The following is a 15,253-nucleotide window of genomic DNA, read 5'->3' on the forward strand; positions in this document are numbered from 1 at the left end:
CAGTGGAACCTTCCTCGGCAGGACACCATCTCAAAAGGACACTGAATTTGGTCTTGAATTGTGCTTTTCCATTGAGTTTGACCTCTGTAATTAGGACACCTCTCCAGTCAGTACTTGTCATTCCCATGGGTGTCCTGGCATTCTTCTTTGTCTTGACGCAAGGGCCCAACGCGCCGCGTAGCGGCAAAAAAGCGAAGCTGGCGAAACATTTATAACGGGTCACCGTCACTTATTATTGGACTTATAGCGCATTTACGGGGTTGCAACTATTTTGCTTTATAGTGTCACCAGGAAAGAAAAGCATGCGACCTAACGCCGATCTATTTGTATAAAGTGATAATTGGAAGGTATATAGTAGGAAATATCAATAAAATAATCATTCCATGTCGTCTTTTGAGGGCATTTTTGATTGTAAAAAATATATGTGTACGTCACCGTAGTCTCTGCAATGATAATTTTATCAGAGCAGTCTCGCGCAAGTAGAAGTTCTTTACCTATTAGTTCTTCACTTATTAGTCTCAACGTCTGGCGCAAAGCCAGACGTTTTCCATTACGATTTCACTACGATGTTTGACAAGAAGGAGCAGTGCGCGAGATATGCTAATGAGCAGACTTCCCTCGCTTGAGTTTCTGAAGAATGTTCCATATCGCGCTAAGCTCATCACTGCTGATTATGACAGGCGTGCAACGGTAGGTATCTGCTCCCCAACTTCCACCCTAATACGGTACAATAAGTTACCATTTGATGGGAATGGGACAATGCCCTCACTGTGTATGGAGTCATAGGGATAAGAAGACATTATTCATTAGTGTTGGTACAAGTGATTTTGCCCAAAAAGCATGCGCATTCAAAAAACAAAATGCAAGGTATCACGTACATGACCATGACGACGTGCAGAAAGTGCACTGGCCAGTGCATACCCTATGGCTATGTACTAGTAAACATGGTAAACATGAACAACATCATTATTCATCGGCAGTTCATTTTACTCCGAGCTTTTCCTGAAACATATAGCCATGATGATTAGGCCTACCATGTACCATGACCATTCAATAACAGCACTAGATCATGTAGATGTCAACAAGTTCACATGAACCGTATAGGCCTAATCCCGCATGGCGCATGTGGGGCATGCGTCTAAACCAAAGCCCCAAAATCACTTGTTTTGGTCTATTTCACTTGTGTTTCCCCCGTCTCCCAGTCCATAATACATTTACAGTTTACAATCCCCGATCATGGCCCAACAAAAGTTCATCGGTTGACTAAAGGAACACAACTGTTCAATGGATTTATAGTTGAATGCGATCAAACTACGTCTTTTCAATCGTGGATTGTAAATTTAACCCCATGGGCCTAGGGAAGGCCCTATAACAATACTTTCGACACAGTTATTATCTCCGCTGCCTCCACCATGTTACACACAGTGCTCACTGCTGATTCTAAAATGCGCCACCTAGTCAAAACAGGACATATGTTCTTCTAGGAATAGATCTCTTTCCAATATTTCGTCATTCCACTATCGTCATCACCTCATCATACTTTCATTGACATTACAGGCACACATCCACAGAGCACTCTTCAAATCATCTACACAGTGGTTATCCAACTAGGATTATAAAGGTAATTTCTTAGCCCCGCACAGTGGGTCAGTCTTGATAAAGGGGCACTATTGCTAGCAGCTAGGTAGGCAAGATAAAGTTAGCCGAAGTAGCCGATGGGGGTCTCTCACCCCTCAAAGTCCGTCACAACCATTCAAGCTTGTACAAGGAATACATGCAGTGCTGACTCTAACAAGACCCAATGGGAATGTCGCACAGTCATCTGTCAAAAACAAGACCTATGTTGTAGTATGATCTCTTGCCAATATTTAATAATTGCACTATCGTCATCACCTCATCATACTTCATTGACATTACAGGCACACATTGACATAGACCACTGTTGCAATCAACGACACAGTCGCTATCCAAGTAGCATTATAGAGGTAATTATCATTATCATACCTCATTAGCATGTGAACCAATCGCGTCGCGTCCTTTGCGATCACGGCAAAGCCTCATGGAATAATGTCTTTCACCGTTGAATAATTTTTCATATTCCATGCCTACAACTTCAATTTCTTCATATTCCATGGCTAGAAGTTCAATACTCATATAATATCCAAGATAAAGTTACAAGAAGTAGTCAATAGGGGTCTCTCACCTCTCCTGTATGTCCACACTATTCACGCTTGTACGAGGAATACATTCAATGCTGAATCTAACAACACCCAGTGCCCTTACTCTGTATATTAGTCACTGGAAGATGGCCCATTTCACTCCTTGCTTCTACTTCACCTATAGTCTCATTGCAAACGCCTCAGTTCTATGATATCACATTCACTTTCAGCTGTCATGCAACGCAACAACTGTGCTATCTGCCATCGCACATCAACGAAGAAGTGCAGCCGCCCACATTCCACCTCACGTCTGTCCGACCAGCTGCAATCCTCGAGGACGCCCCACTGTACCACGATTTCACTACGATGTTTGACAAGAAGGAGCAGTGCGCGAGATAGGCTAATGAGCAGACTTCCCTCGCTTGAGTTTCGGAAGAATGTTCCATATCGCGCTAAGCTGACCACTGCTGACCATGACAAGCGTGCATTGGACTGGTACAGGTTGGAACTGAACATTGAATATGCTGGTGGTGACGCTTTCTGATGAGAAGTTGGTCGTGACTGATGCAGTATCCTTGGACTTGTCCACAGCATCGTTCAATCATTGCTCTCTGAGCTGCCTTGATTCTGTACTTACCCAAATACTAAGACCAAATGCCTGTTGACTGTGCTTTAAGAGAGACTGGCGCCATGCCTAGAGATATGACTGACCCCTATTGGCAAATTTGTATGACTTTATCTTGCCTACCTAGCTGCTGCCTATAGTCTCCCTTTAACTGCGGAACACTTCAAAGTCGATAAAATGCCATGTTCCACCTTTTAATGTGTTCAGACCGCCATTTTCAAAATAATCAAGTCAGGACACTGCCTTCTAGTCTCATAATAAATTTTGCTTTCCTCAATAATAACATTTCTTCTTCTTCAATGCTTTCATCATTCCAAACTTCTCCTCCTCTGACTTTTACAGGGGTACAGTCATGGCAATCAAAACCCAAATACTGAGACCAAATGCCTGTTGACTGTGCTTTAAGAGAGACGGGCGCCATGCCTAGTCTCTCTTAAAGCACAGTCAACAGACACCAACACCCTCAGACTCAGAAACCACAAACGCCCAACCCTTCCTGCTACCTTAATACTTCTGGATAATTTGTTCCACTTTTGTAGTATGGTCTGGATGTCTTGCACTGTGTTATCTTGTTTACCACCAACAGACATGAAGGCTGCCCTAAACATACACACATATCATTGTATTGATACCTTGATCTTTTTTTGCTGTAGAGGTATTTAGGGCTTTCCTAAAAGTGATAAATAATTATGCAATTTATATATATTAGACCTAAAAACTAGAATCCAGGACAGAACTCTGCAGATTGGAACTCCAATGCTTTTCATGTTAAGCAAACATATTTTTTTACTCTTGCTAATCTCGGGACAAATGTGCATGAGGACATCATGACTGAACACAATATGGCTAAGAAGTATAAATGCATTTTCAGTGATGAAGTGATCTCAGGTCTTCCAATTTGGCAGAGATGGTGATGTCTGTTTCCGTGATGTGAAGTTAGATACATGAGGTACAATCTCAAGGACATATCAGTTGGAACCTATATTGTCATAATTATTCATTATGTACACCTGGTCTCGGTTTACTTTGCATGAGATCCACTTTGCATGAGATCCACTTTGCATGAGATTGGCATGGCATATAGTTATGTTGGGTTATGTCAACCTAGGTGCGTCACATCACGTCTCTTTTCCTCCCATCATGCATTAGTCACGACACAATGATACTTGACGATGACACCCCATTACTGCAAAGGGTATCACTGCCGATACCCCTAATAGTAGCAATAGGCAGCCTTTGTCTCCTCCATTGTTGAAGAGTTCTTGATTTGATCGAGTGGGTGCCGAGATGTTTGCCACATGTTAACATAATCGTGAGATAATCGACTCATGGTAATGGGGGATAGAAGGTTTTGGTTCCTTCTGACCATAATTATGGAAATTCTTTGTGTATGATTTTGTTTTGGTGGTTATACCAATTATCAGAAATTATTATTGTTATTTTGTGGTGGTTGTCTCATATGAATGGCTGCAACAGTTTGAGCTATATGGGGTTTTCCAACCAACACCAATGACCAATACGGAGAGCTAAGCATTTCCGTCAATAATCAGGTTGTTTCACAATTATGAAGGGGAGAGGGTATCATGTTTGCTGTCTCCGTTCAAGGTACAGTCCAAATTGAATTGTCGTCCCTAAATTTGCGTCGTTGACGCACTACCCAGCTCATAGGTTGCGCGTAAAATACGGGGAATATAGAGAGATAAGTGCGTCATTGACGCACAACTAGCATGTACTTTAAGTTTCAATGACGTGAAGCAGGAAGGATGTCAATTGTGATTGGACTGTACTTTGGTTTATCATTGCAATGTGTACAACACTAGCTGTCAAACAGAATGTCAGTAAGATTATAAAACTGGGCCTTTATCATACATATCATTTCATTTGATATTTTGATACAAGCTGCGCTTACACCACAAAATATTGGTGGACCAATTGCACGTACACCACCACATTGCCGCGACAAATTGGTTCGGCAATCCATTGCCGATACAAATTGCCGGGCGAATTTGTCCCACCAAGCTTGATGGTCCAAATTCGCCCGGCTTGTTAAAAGCTCGGCTTTTTCGTGGTGTACGCGGAAATGGATCGGCAATTAGCTAGTTAGATGGTTTGGCTCCAGGCGGCGCTTTCGAAATGGCGCTTTCTGCGCATGCAATTTATTGTTTGCGCGCCATCTGTTGCCGGATTTTATAACTAGCTGCAGCGGTGGTGTATGCGCTTGGTGGATTTTCGATGGTGCGGCATTGGTTCGCGAACCAAGATTGGTGGTCCATTTTCAGGTGGTGTACGTGCGGCTATTATCTTCTGATGTAATTGCTAATGAAAAGGCATTCCCATGTCAGGGGAATCGAGGCTTTTTCGGGTAGTAGTGTGTTAAAAGTGCATATCCTGGTGTATTCACACTTGATTCACTTGTCCCCCTGTCTAGAGGATCTGCACTGAACCATGCAAATGGGCCAGTTCCTGACATTTGACTGATAAATGAACCTTCAGACTTTAATCACAAAGGGACTTGTCAAATTGGCTGGGCTTTATAGCTTGGAGTGTTTATTGATCCTACACGGGCCCATCAACTCTTCAGTGAGGTTTGTATGATCTTGTTGACACCATGGAAAATAATAGGCTTGATATTGCATGCATTGGGTTTATCGCTGGGAAGATTGGAGTTTTTAGGGCCTGGTATGCCTGCATTATATGTTCAAATGTATGATTGTACACCTGATTGTGTTAATGGTGTTTCTAACTTAAAAACATGTCAATACTCTGTCATTCATGTCAATACCAATTGTATTGTAGATGACAAGCAGATTAAAAATATTTCAAAAGTAAGTGTAATTTCCAAGCCTTCTTTCTCTTAGTCTTTGTCGAAAACTCCGCACTTCGGGTTTTCTACTGGGGAGTTGCTGACTACAAATTGATGGTGAACTCGACTCTATCGTATCTTTTTTACAACTGACTTTATTTCTACAAACTATTGACTAAGTAAACAAGATTACGAATTAACAGATGTTAAGAGATGAAAGAAGGTGCTTAGACGATTAAGCTTAATCCGCAAGGATTTCCTCAGACTTCCTGACTCCATGCAGCTGCAGCGACTTGTCGGACTAATAACTTGATTCAGGAAATGACTTGGTTCAGGAATGCGTAATTCCTGACAGTCTTATCGCAGGTTGTCATTCACAGAAGTTGGAAGAGACCCTGCATTCCCTGGCCCATTGCATAAGTTCTGCACTCATGCACTTCATCTTTCCAGCCTGTGATCTTGTACAAGAGCGTTAGTGCTTTTATTCATTTTATGTTCCAGCAAAAACCAAACAAGGGAGAAGGCGAGCAGACCTCGTATTCATTTCTTAACCACTCAAGGTCATCAATTAAATGTTTGTATACACTAACACCATATTCACTCCTTGTCCCATCTATCTTTCCAGATAGTGGTAATGAAGACGTCATCGTAGCCATTTCCCGGCCATATAAACAACATGGACGTCGAATCCGTCAAGTCAGGTCGGAGTGACCGATCTGAACGATCTCACCGCAGTGGTGGGCACAGACATCGGCGGAGCAGGAGCCGTGACAAAATCATGCGGATACCAGACGATCGGTCGACAGTCATCTCAGGCGATGGTCATGCTGAGGATGAACGCATCGAAGTACAAATTCTACCTCAGGATGATAACTGGGGCGAAAATACGACGGCCATAACTGGTGCAACATCCGAGACTGCTTTCTCGATGGAGGACATGACGCGGATGACGAAGGATATGGAGGACAGTATAGGATTAGATTGCTCACGATACGCTGGGACAATCGTTAGTGGAATTCTGGGAGTTCTAGCATTTTTGTCGCCGATTGCCATGGTCATAATCCCAAAACTTGGCATCGACGGTTGGACAGAAGCGGGGCCATGTGACCCTGAGTGTGAGGGAGTACTCATCAGCTTCGCATTTAAACTACTCATATTATTAATCGGTACATGGGCGTTGTTTTTCCGGAAACCGAAAGCGACGATGCCGCGGGTATTCATCTTCCGTGCGCTCATCATGTTTCTCATCTTTGTGCTGACATTTGCGTTCTGGTTATTCTACGGTGTGCGCATATTTAAAGAAAAACAACAAAACTACTACCGGGTGGTTCTGTTCAGCGTGTCATTGGTCGATGCCTTGTTATTCATACATTACCTAGCGATCATCTTGTTAGAAATACGCCAACTACAGCCGCAGTATACGGTCAAAATCTGCCGGTCACCAGACGGCGAGGCGCATTTCTACAACATGGGACAGTTGAGTATCCAACGTGCTGCCACATGGTGTTTAGAGCAGTACTATAAAGATTTCCAGACATACAACCCATATTTAGAAGCCGCATCAAGGCTCCAAAATAAAATGACTGGTTTTAAATTCTATGACGTCGATGGAGTGAATAAGAATCCGACTGATCAAAACCCACAAGTAACAACGAGATCACGAGCTATATTCGCCGCAGCTGCACGGCGGAGGGATACGAGTCACAACATTAGGTTCTACGAGGAGGAGGAATATGCTCGGCGTGTGCGTAAACGACGGGCGAGGCTGATGACGGCAGCGGAGGAAGCATTCTCACATATCAAGAGGATGGCAGGAGAACAAGGTGAGTGTGACCTTGAACTTTCAGTACAACCTTGAACTTCAGATATTTCACAAAAACAAGAAAGATTATCACTTTGGTATAAAATATGGTATCAGTATTGTTGTGTTTGATTCCTAAAAATAGGTGAACAATTGGTGCAGGTTTCGCAGGTTTTGGTCTACATTTTAGCTCCACCCTTACAGTTTTGGTAAGACAACCAATACCTCCAGCTTGGTATCAATTCCTCAGGAGTTTTACAGGTTCCCTTTTCAAGTCTATGATTCTTGACAACACGAGATTGTTTAGTTTGTGACAGGCAAGTCTGGTAAATTATGCATTACCATGCAGTGCCCCCCCCCTAAATCATACTCATCATTTTGTGTCATTCAAACTTACCTATGGAACACTTTTGCATGTTACTCCATTTGGGCTCAAACACAAGAGTATCCCTTTAATTTTCTAAAGGGAGAACTGAGTTAACAGCTCGGCCGCCAGGCGGAGCCCTGACCGATCCCGCGAGATCGCGCCGATCTCATGCCGCCATATTCAGTCTTTACTCTTGTGCTTCTACGAAGCACATCGTTTTTTCAAAGCTGCCGTGAATTCGATTTAAAACCAAATTCAACCAGCCAAGTCTAGACGATTTTTGGGTTCATTCACCTACGGAGTAGACCGCCAAACTAATCTTGGCATTAGTATTGTCCAGTCTATTTAATTATAGACATTTTCTTAGCTAGCTTAGTCGACCCGGCTCCATTATTTTGATCTTGGTAGGGTAGAGTTAAGTAGGCTATTCTCCGCTCTATTGTAATGAACAAGACTCAGATCCATTGCAATAGTGTTTAATTCAAGTAGGCATGTTTTCCTTTCCATTAATTATTGCGTCCTTTCTGGCCTACTTGGGGTTCCCAGTGTTTTTATTGTCATTGGTACCATTTTTTATATGGCGTACCCCTCCGACGGCATCCTTTGTCTCACCACAAAGGAATGCGTCTGGTGGCGGGAAACGGGCCGCGAAGACGCCTAAACCCTCTTCCGGTTCCGTTTCCGGGCATATAACCCGGAGGTCTAGCAAACCTCCCGCCACCACCCCTTCCGTCAGCCGAGTTCCGGTTCCGGCCGCGGCTGCGAAGGATGCGGGATCTGACATTATTAATGTCTGTGGTCCCAAGGGAGACTTACATCCAATAAGTCTCCAAGGGTTTAATATACCCCGGACCTCAGGGAACCTTCCGGTTCCCCTGTCGTCCGCTCCCCCGAGTACAAGCCCTTTGTACCCGCGGGAGCACCCTGCTTCCGGTCCGCCGATTGCAGTTCCGGTTACTGACGCGGGTTCCCGTTTTTCAGTAACCGAAGACTCTACTGGGGGTTTTTCTCAGTCTTTACTGCGAAATAACCCCAGTCCTCATGGACACAGTAGAGTAGGGCCGGACCTTATAACGCCACCTCCGAAACGCCATGCGTCTTCGGTAACAGCGTTTCCGCCCTCCGTACCTCCTTCTAAAAGGGCTTCCGGTAGCTCCATACCGGCGAAGGAGTTACGGGCATTTCGGGTTTCGGACTTCGTCCTACCGGAAATGCAGGCACCTTCCTACGTTGGCCAACCTCTTGGGTGGAACCAACCGGAAGTGCCACCCCCTCCTCGTAGCAGAGGCGTCGTTCCCATGGAACGAGCTTCGCAGGGAGGACATCTGAACTCTAGTTCAGAATATGGGCAACTTCCGCTTCCGGAAGACCCATTCGCCCGCACATACGGCTTCCAGGGTTCGCTTATGCGCTCACCCTCGCCTCAACCGCCCGTCGTTGAGAGAAGCCGCACGTCGGGTCCGGAACCCGAGTCGGGACAGCAACTGTCCCAGCTCATCCAGATGGTAGCAGGTCTTTCTGATAGACTCAGCCATCTGGAGCAGGGTTCCGGTTCCTCTGGTGCGCCTGGTCCCATCGGATACCCACCATCCGACTCCTCTATTTTAGAGGAATTTTCTGAGAACGAGAGTTCTCAGCCAGGCTACCGCTCCCCCAATCAGGAGGAGCTGTCACCAGAGGAGGCCAGTATCCTGTCGGATATGAGGACACTCAGATCCTTGATCAGAGCGTACCTCCCGCAGGATCTGTGCCCTACCCCGCCGGAACTGCCAGCCTTGTCAACACCGACCTTTTCACTCTGGGGACAGGAAGTGGATCCCAATCCACAGGTTTCTCAAGGCTCCACTCGGGCACTTGAATTCCTTCCTCCCTCCCCGTCGGTGTTAGCAGTCTCTGAACTTTTGGAGCGTACAATCAGAGACTCACAAGGCGCCCACCAACGTACTTCCATCCCTGTCCTTCCGGCAGTCGGACCGGAAGCTTGGTGTAAACCGGGGAAGTTGTTCACGGCACAACTTCCTCCCGTTAGGCAGTACCGCGCTGACTATTATCGAGTCAGCTCGGCCGGCTGTCCAGCTGCAGCATCGACTTCCATATTAAAGGACGATGTACAGCTGGACCAACTGGTGCCTAGGGTGACCTCCTCCTCGGCTTACCGAGACCTTAGAGCACAAGAGGGTCTGGCCAAAAACACGTTAGCGGTGCTCTCCTACGCAGAGCACACTAACCTGGCCCTAGCCAGATCCCTAAAAGATAATGAGTCACTATCTGATGACACAAAATCGCTTGTGACATCCTTGTCACATTCGATTAGGCACGCTATTGCGCTGTCCGCCAAGACCGCAGCAAATAGCGTCCTACTCCGTAGAGACGCCGCACTGGGCTCTCTCAATGTCATCAGATCCCTCCAGCTGGAAGGGCCTTAAGAACCGCTCCTATGGACGGTTCTTTCCTGTTCGCAGATTCTGTACAAGAGGCGGCTCAAGCACAGAAAGATTGGGACAAATTATATGCCCCCACTGCGACACAGAGGGCCAAGACCTCTCTACCTAACGCTAGAAAGATAGAGAGGCCCCAGCAGGCATCGGGTTCAATCCCGTACGCCAGGCAGGTCCTGCCTAGGCCTACCCCGCCTAGTCAGCCTGCTCCTGCTGGATCCTTCCGACGGGAAGCGGAGGGTCGCCGGACTGGAAAGAGGAAAAATACTTCCTCTAACCAGGGTGGATCCGGTCCGACTAAGCACTCCTTTCGCCCAAGGGGTGCTGGCCGGAAGAGGTGACTCCCCCCTCCTTTCTCCTCCCGGACGCAAAAAGGAGCCGACTCCGGTAGTCGGGGGCCGTCTGCAAAAATTTGCAGACATTTGGGACGATTGGTGCCCAAAGGGGTCCCCAGTCCCAAACATGTTGAGGTACGGAGTGAAACTAGATTTCAACCGTACCCCCCCCCGACTACCATATATCCAACCCCAGTTCAGCCACCGAAGGACCCAGTCAAGGCCTCTGCCCTCCAAGCAGAGGTCGCGACATTACTGGAGAAGCAAGCTATCCAGGTCCTTCAAGATCCATGCTCCCCCGGCTTTTACAGCCACGTTTTCTTGGTTCCCAAGAAAGCAGGGACATGGAGGCTGATCATAGACCTTTCCAGGTTAAACACCTTCTTGAATGTTCCTCATTTCAAGATGGAAACCACCAGGTCTATAGCAACGGCGATACAGCCCAACGATTGGGCGGTATCGATGGATTTAATGGATGCGTACTTACATGTACCGATCCATCCAGACTATCAACACTTCCTTCGATTCCATTACGAAGGAAAGACGTATCAATTCAGGGCCCTGCCGTTCGGTCTGGCATCGGCACCCCTAATTTTTACGATGATAGTCACAGCCTTCGTCGCTCCCTTTCACGTGATGGGGTTCAAGCTCCATCACTACCTAGACGATTGGCTACTCCGTTGCAAATCGCGGGAACTACTACTGCAACAACTTCAGGTTCTAAAGCAAAAAGTAGTTTCCGCAGGTTGGATTATCAACGAAACAAAGTCAGAATTCATACCATCCCAAGACTTCGTTTACGTTGGAGTTCGGTTCCTTACGGCCATAGGGAAAATGCTGCCCCCCCTAGACAGGATAAAGAAAATTCTTCATCTCGTCGCAGAATTCAGAGGAAGGACTCAAGCTCCCGCAAGGCGATGCTTGAGCCTTTTGGGACTTCTGAATTCGGCAGCAGATCAAATCCCCCTTGGCCGTCTATATATGCGTCCCATCCAGATGTTTCTAATGTCTCTATGGAAACCCCACAGGGACCCATTAGACAAGTTGGTATTGATACCTCAATACCTACTCAAGAACGTCTGGAACTTCTGGGAGTCGGAGACTCGTCTCCAAAGCGGTGTAGATCTTGCTCCACCGCCCCCAGAAGTGTCCCTGTTCACAGATGCTTCCCTACTAGGGTGGGGAGCACATCTGAACAACGGGGACATGTCCATAAGAGGTCTATGGACAAGGGAGGAGACCATTCTTCCAATAAATATATTGGAAATGAAGGCTGTCCTTCTTGCCGTGAGGGCTCTTTCCCTTCGCCTGAAGAATCGGAGAGTAACCCTGTTCTCCGACAATTCTACAGTAGTAGCATATGTCAGGAGACAGGGAGGCACAAAGTCCGGCATTCTTTGCCAGCTAACTTGGGAGCTTTACCATCTTTGTGCCGACCTTGGAGTATCGATATGTGCCAGACACATACCGGGCAATCGCAACATCCTTGCCGACGCCCTGTCCCGTCAGAACAAGCTAGTTCAGACAGAGTGGACACTCCATCAGGAGATTGTAGACGACCTTTGTCGCCTTTGGCAATCTCCGAAGGTAGATCTGTTCGCCACCAGGCTGAACAATCGCCTTCCCATCTATTACTCTCCACTTCCGGACGAAGAGGCCCTGGAAGTCGACAGCCTTACAGCCTCTTGGGTCGGGCTGAACGCATATGCGTTTCCACCCCTCCCTCTCATCCAACCAGTCCTGAACAAGATCTTGACCAGCCATCCGGTGAGAATAACTCTCATCGCACCTTGCTGGCCAAATCAGGCCTGGTTCCCAGCCTTGCTGGAGCTCCTGATAGATCACCCCAGGAGTCTTCCTACTTGGAAGCACCTCCTGTGGCACCCCCTGGGGAGATGCTACCACCAGAACCCTGGATTTTTCAAGTTTCACGCCTGGAACTTATCCAGTTGCATCTCCACAGAGAGGCTTTTCGGACATCGCTGTCAAGCGCATGTCCGCACCTCAAAGGGGGTCTACCCTTGATGCGTATCAAGGAAAGTGGTCTACCTTCACTTCCTGGTTCAGGGAGAATGGAGTTAATCCGATCTCTCCCTCTATATACAGATTAGTTGATTTCCTTATTGAATTATTCACGGAAAGACAACTATCTGTCACGGCTATAAAAGGGTACAAGTCCGCCATCGCTTCTACCCTCCGTGTTTTAAGCACCTGGGATCTTCGTTGGGAGGACCAAATAACCCCTCTTTTCAGAGGAATGTTATTAGAGCGTCCTAGACCGGTTCACAACACCCCTAAATGGGACCTTTCTGTTGTCCTTAAGGTGCTCATGAGGCATCCTTTTGAACCCATGTCTATTTCATCCATGAAATATCTGACACTCAAAACGGTCTTTCTAGTAGCCTTGGCTACCGCCCAACGGAGATCAGAGCTCCATGCACTTTCTTTTAAGAAGCTGGCTTTTAGAGAGGGAGGGGAGGTTATCCTGGCTTTTATACCAGGATTTCTGGCGAAGAACCAGGGACCGGCCGCCTCTCGGCCCCCGGTTACTATTCCCTCTCTGTCAGGAACGATCTCTTATGATCTTCCTGACAGAACTTTATGTCCCGTCAGGGCCCTAAAGTTCTACATAAATAGGACAAAACCTCCCGGTATCCGCCAGGGGAGAGAGCGTTTGTTTTTGTCCTATAAGGAGGGAAATAAACGAGAGATAGCGGCCGCCACTATTTCAAGGTGGATTGTGGAGACTATTCGTCTTTCCTACAACACCTTGAAGACTTCCTCTGATCTTCGTGCGCTAGCTAACATCTCAGCGCACGAAGTTAGAGCACTAGCCACCTCCTGGGCTAACTACCGAGGAGTTGCTCTTCAAGAAGTCGTTTCCGCTGCATGTTGGAGTAATCACTCCACATTCTCTCGTTTCTACCTACGAGACGTTTCTTCCCTCGTAGATGGCATGCACACAATCGGCCCGATTGTGTCTGCGGGGCATGTTGTTTGATCCTGGCTAGATCAAAAAAGGGGGGGGAAGCCCGATTGAAGAGTCAAACGCGCATCTTGCGCCATTTTTGATATGCCCTATCTTCAACATCCAGGCAACCCCTAGTAGACTAGAAAGGACGCAATTTCTTATTGTTGTTTAGCAATAATTCATTCTACACCCTTCAACATGCCTTACTTGCTCTAAGCTCTGTTGCCGGAAAGAAGATGGTTTTATTACGCAATTCTAGCGCTTTCCGGAGAATGGGTCTATTACTCTCTATAATATGATTGTAATACCGAGATCAAAATACCGGTCCTCCGGTTCTCCCCATTTCTTTCCCCTGGCGGTCCTCCTTAGCTAATATGCCGGTGGTGCCTCCTGGATGGAACAACAGCTCAGCCTTAGGTAAGTCCTCGTTTCCCACCTCCAATAGGTTGCTGGGATTCGATGCAAAAGTGTTCCATAGGTAAGTTTGAATGACACAAAATGCCCATTTCCTTACAAGAAATGGCCATTTTGTTAGTTCATACTTACCTATGGAACACGGCCCTCCCGCCGTCCCCACAAACGGGACATACTCTTTATTAACGCTCAAGAGTAAAGACTAAATATGGCGGCATGAGATCGGCGCGATCTCGCGGGATCGGTCAGGGCGCCGCCTGGCGGCCGAGCTGTTAACTCAGTTCTCCCTTTAGAAAATTAAAGGGATACTCTTGTGTTTGAGCCCAAATGGAGTAACATGCAAAAGTGTTCCATAGGTAAGTATGAACTAACAAAATGGCCATTTCTTGTAAGGAAATGGGCAATTGGATGTATACAAAGATCAAGATGAAGACCCTTTGAAGTTTGGTCAGCATCGGGGGGGGGGGGGGGGTAAATGAATGAAATGAAATGTAGAAACAGAATGAAATCATCAGAATCATTGAAATGAAAACAGTTTTTTTGAAATAACAACAATATCCTCATAATCACACATTGGGATGTTTGTAGACGACAATTTGGCACAGCTGTGCACCTGTATTCCTTTACTTGCTATTAGGATGAGTCTTTTTCATTTTGAGGTGGTGCATTTCATGAGTATTTGTTTCGATTATTTCGTGTCATTTCAATGATTTTGTTTCATGTCAATGATTTCAATCATTCTGGTTTTCTTCAATAACCGTTCTGGGGCACATAGCAGCAGGAGGTTACCTGGACTACAGTTCAGGCACATTCAGAATACCAGAATCTTTAACAAAGTGGTAAAAATCACCTGTACCATGATAGTTACCACTGATGATTTCTGCAGGAAATGTTGCTCTGCTCAACCCTTTTGATCCCGATTGCCTTGAGCAAACAAAAAAACCTTTGCATCGTCTGCACTACCTTTATATTATTAGAGCCGATTTTCAAAACCCAAGTTAGGGTGAAACATGCTGTTCTTCATCGCATTCGATGTGTTCCATCCAATCTTTGTACGCTCTGTGCAGGCTACTGCACAGTGAAGAATACGGGAGTGTGGAAAAATTTTAGGAGGAAAGCATTCTTGGTTGGTTTCAACCCAAAAATGCCAGAAAAAATTGTACCTTGTATAAAGTGATGAATGCAATTGTGCAGGTGATATGATGAAACCTTGCCGCCTCTCCAACCTGATCCTACTGGAGCGTGCTGTGTTTGGCATTTCTCCCCGGGGGTTTGGAAGTAATTGTAACCAAACAAGTGATTATTGACCACCAGGGGGCAGTGAGGAGGCAGGTGCATTG

The 15,253-nt window shown here is 46.3% G+C and overlaps 1 protein-coding gene across 2 annotated transcripts in view; it reads left to right on the top strand.

The window, feature by feature from the left end:
* Nucleotides 1-15,253, top strand: part of LOC135502007 (vang-like protein 2) — a 48,639-nt gene that overhangs the window by 17,868 nt on the left and 15,518 nt on the right. For both annotated transcript variants that reach the window (XM_064794437.1, XM_064794435.1), the window contains exon 2: nucleotides 6,213-7,410. In XM_064794437.1, the coding sequence (XP_064650507.1) occupies nucleotides 6,264-7,410 (1,147 nt within the window). In that variant the 5' untranslated portion in view covers nucleotides 6,213-6,263. The remainder of the gene's footprint in view (nucleotides 1-6,212; nucleotides 7,411-15,253) is intronic.

Source organism: Lineus longissimus, chromosome 18 (genome assembly GCF_910592395.1).
Source record: "Lineus longissimus chromosome 18, tnLinLong1.2, whole genome shotgun sequence".
NCBI classification, from domain to species: domain Eukaryota; kingdom Metazoa; phylum Nemertea; class Pilidiophora; order Heteronemertea; family Lineidae; genus Lineus; species Lineus longissimus.